The sequence below is a fragment of the Bison bison genome, unplaced genomic scaffold (genome assembly GCF_000754665.1).
Source record: "Bison bison bison isolate TAMUID 2011002044 unplaced genomic scaffold, Bison_UMD1.0 scf7180017855424, whole genome shotgun sequence".
In the NCBI taxonomy this organism is placed as follows: Eukaryota; Metazoa; Chordata; class Mammalia; order Artiodactyla; family Bovidae; genus Bison; species Bison bison.
Window position 1 is genome coordinate 4,369 of NW_011485997.1, and position 1,663 is coordinate 6,031.

The 1,663-nt window shown below is 57.5% G+C and overlaps 1 protein-coding gene across 1 annotated transcript in view; it reads right to left on the reverse strand.

The window, feature by feature from the left end:
* LOC105002328 overlaps window positions 1–1,663 on the reverse strand; it is a 9,647-nt gene that overhangs the window by 2,889 nt on the left and 5,095 nt on the right. Inside the window, exon 7 of the mRNA XM_010858883.1 lies at window positions 881–1,058. Coding sequence (XP_010857185.1) covers window positions 881–1,058 — 178 coding nt within the window. The remainder of the gene's footprint in view (window positions 1–880; window positions 1,059–1,663) is intronic.

Genomic DNA, 1,663 nt, shown 5'->3' on the forward strand with positions numbered 1-1,663 from the left:
CACTAATAGATTTCCCTTTAAAACATTCACCGGCGTGTTGTGGGGATTTTTCACCAGAAATGCTGTACTCTCTGAACCTTTAAAGTGATGTTGCTCCAATTACAGAGAGACATTGAGCGGCAAATAGACTGATCCAATAATAGGAGATTCATCATCCGCTCTTTCCGAAACTGTCACATTGAATTTAAAACTACAAGGGTTTCTCGTCTCCTCTCCGGCTCCAGGCGGCGGGGGAGGGGAGGAGGCGCAGGCCGGAGCGGGGGAGGAGGTGACTCCGAAAGAGACGGCTCCTAAGGAGGCAGCCCCGTCAATAAAAGAGGCGTAATTAATGCCCTCTGTGATTGATTGGCAGCATCCCTCTCTACAGACGCAGGTGAGGGTGGCCGGGGAGGCACCCTGACACCACCCCACCCCCGTACCCCCTACCCGGGTAAAACCCGGCCTGGGGCAGGGGAAAGTGGAGGCGAGGAGAAGGGGAAAGTAGTTTGGGGTGGCGGCCAGTCAGGCCCCCTACACACGCAAGGGAAAAAATAAATATATCTCCCTTTGACTCGGCCTCTGAAGAATAGGGCCAAGGCACCCAACCCATTTGTTATAATTAAATTATGTTCCCAGAGATGTGTCACTCCCTTCCCCACTGTAAAATATTGATAGACTCAAGCTCAATCATTAAAGGATATATTCTTAAATAAGCAGCAAATTAGGACTGTGGGCAGAAGGGAAAGATACATATATCTTTCTATAAAACAGCCTTTGTAAAAAAAAAAAGTTTGTCAGTGGGAAGGTTGCATCGTGTTGCAGCCGGCCCCAGGCAGGCAGAAGGGGGTCCTGAGCCTGTGACCCGGCCGGTCCTGCAGCTCCGCGGCCGGCGGCCTCTCACCCCAGGGCAAAGGGACAGGCAAGGGGCCTTGGGTGTAAGGGGCTTGGGCCGGGCTGCCCAGCCCCGAGCCGGGAGCCAGGGGGAAGGGCAGGCCGGGGCTGTGAGTCTGCGCGCTGCGCGGGTCCTGTGCCGGGTCTCGTGTCCGCACCTGTACTCGCGTGTGCGTGCCCGGGGAGGTCTGCACACCACCACCGGGTGGACAGGAGGCGAGGACGTGAGGGGGCGAGGCCCCACCCCCGACCCCGGTGCCGGCTTCCTCCCTACCCGCTAGAGGACCGGGCGCCGGGCACGCGCGCTGGCGAGGGGCCGAACTGGATGTACCGCCGCACAGGGCCCGCGACAGGGCCGCACAGGACCCTCCGCCCTTGCTCAGAACGGCAAGAGGCGCAAGGATGCGGGGCAGGCCCGAAACCTTGCCGAGAAGGAGAGGAGGCCTGGAATTCGGGGCCTTAACCCCTGCCTGCCCCCTCCTGTCGCGCTAGGAAAACGCTGCAAGTATTAGTGCGGAGGTCAGGGGCCAAGAGCACCACTTTTCGTCATCATTTAATTTCTTTCCCTATAAATACTAAATGTAAACTCTGTCCATCCGACTCGGTTTTGCCCGTAGCCATAGCGCCTCGCTCACTGTCGGTTCGCCGCCAGGAATGCGCGCGGCGCGTGTTTCTGAATACAGAGCTGTAATCAATTCGGCCCGAGAGGAGGGCAGGGGAGGGGTGGGCGCTGGCCGGGCTCCCTCGCCCATCTCTCTTTATTATAATGAATTAATTCGACTTTATTTATCCC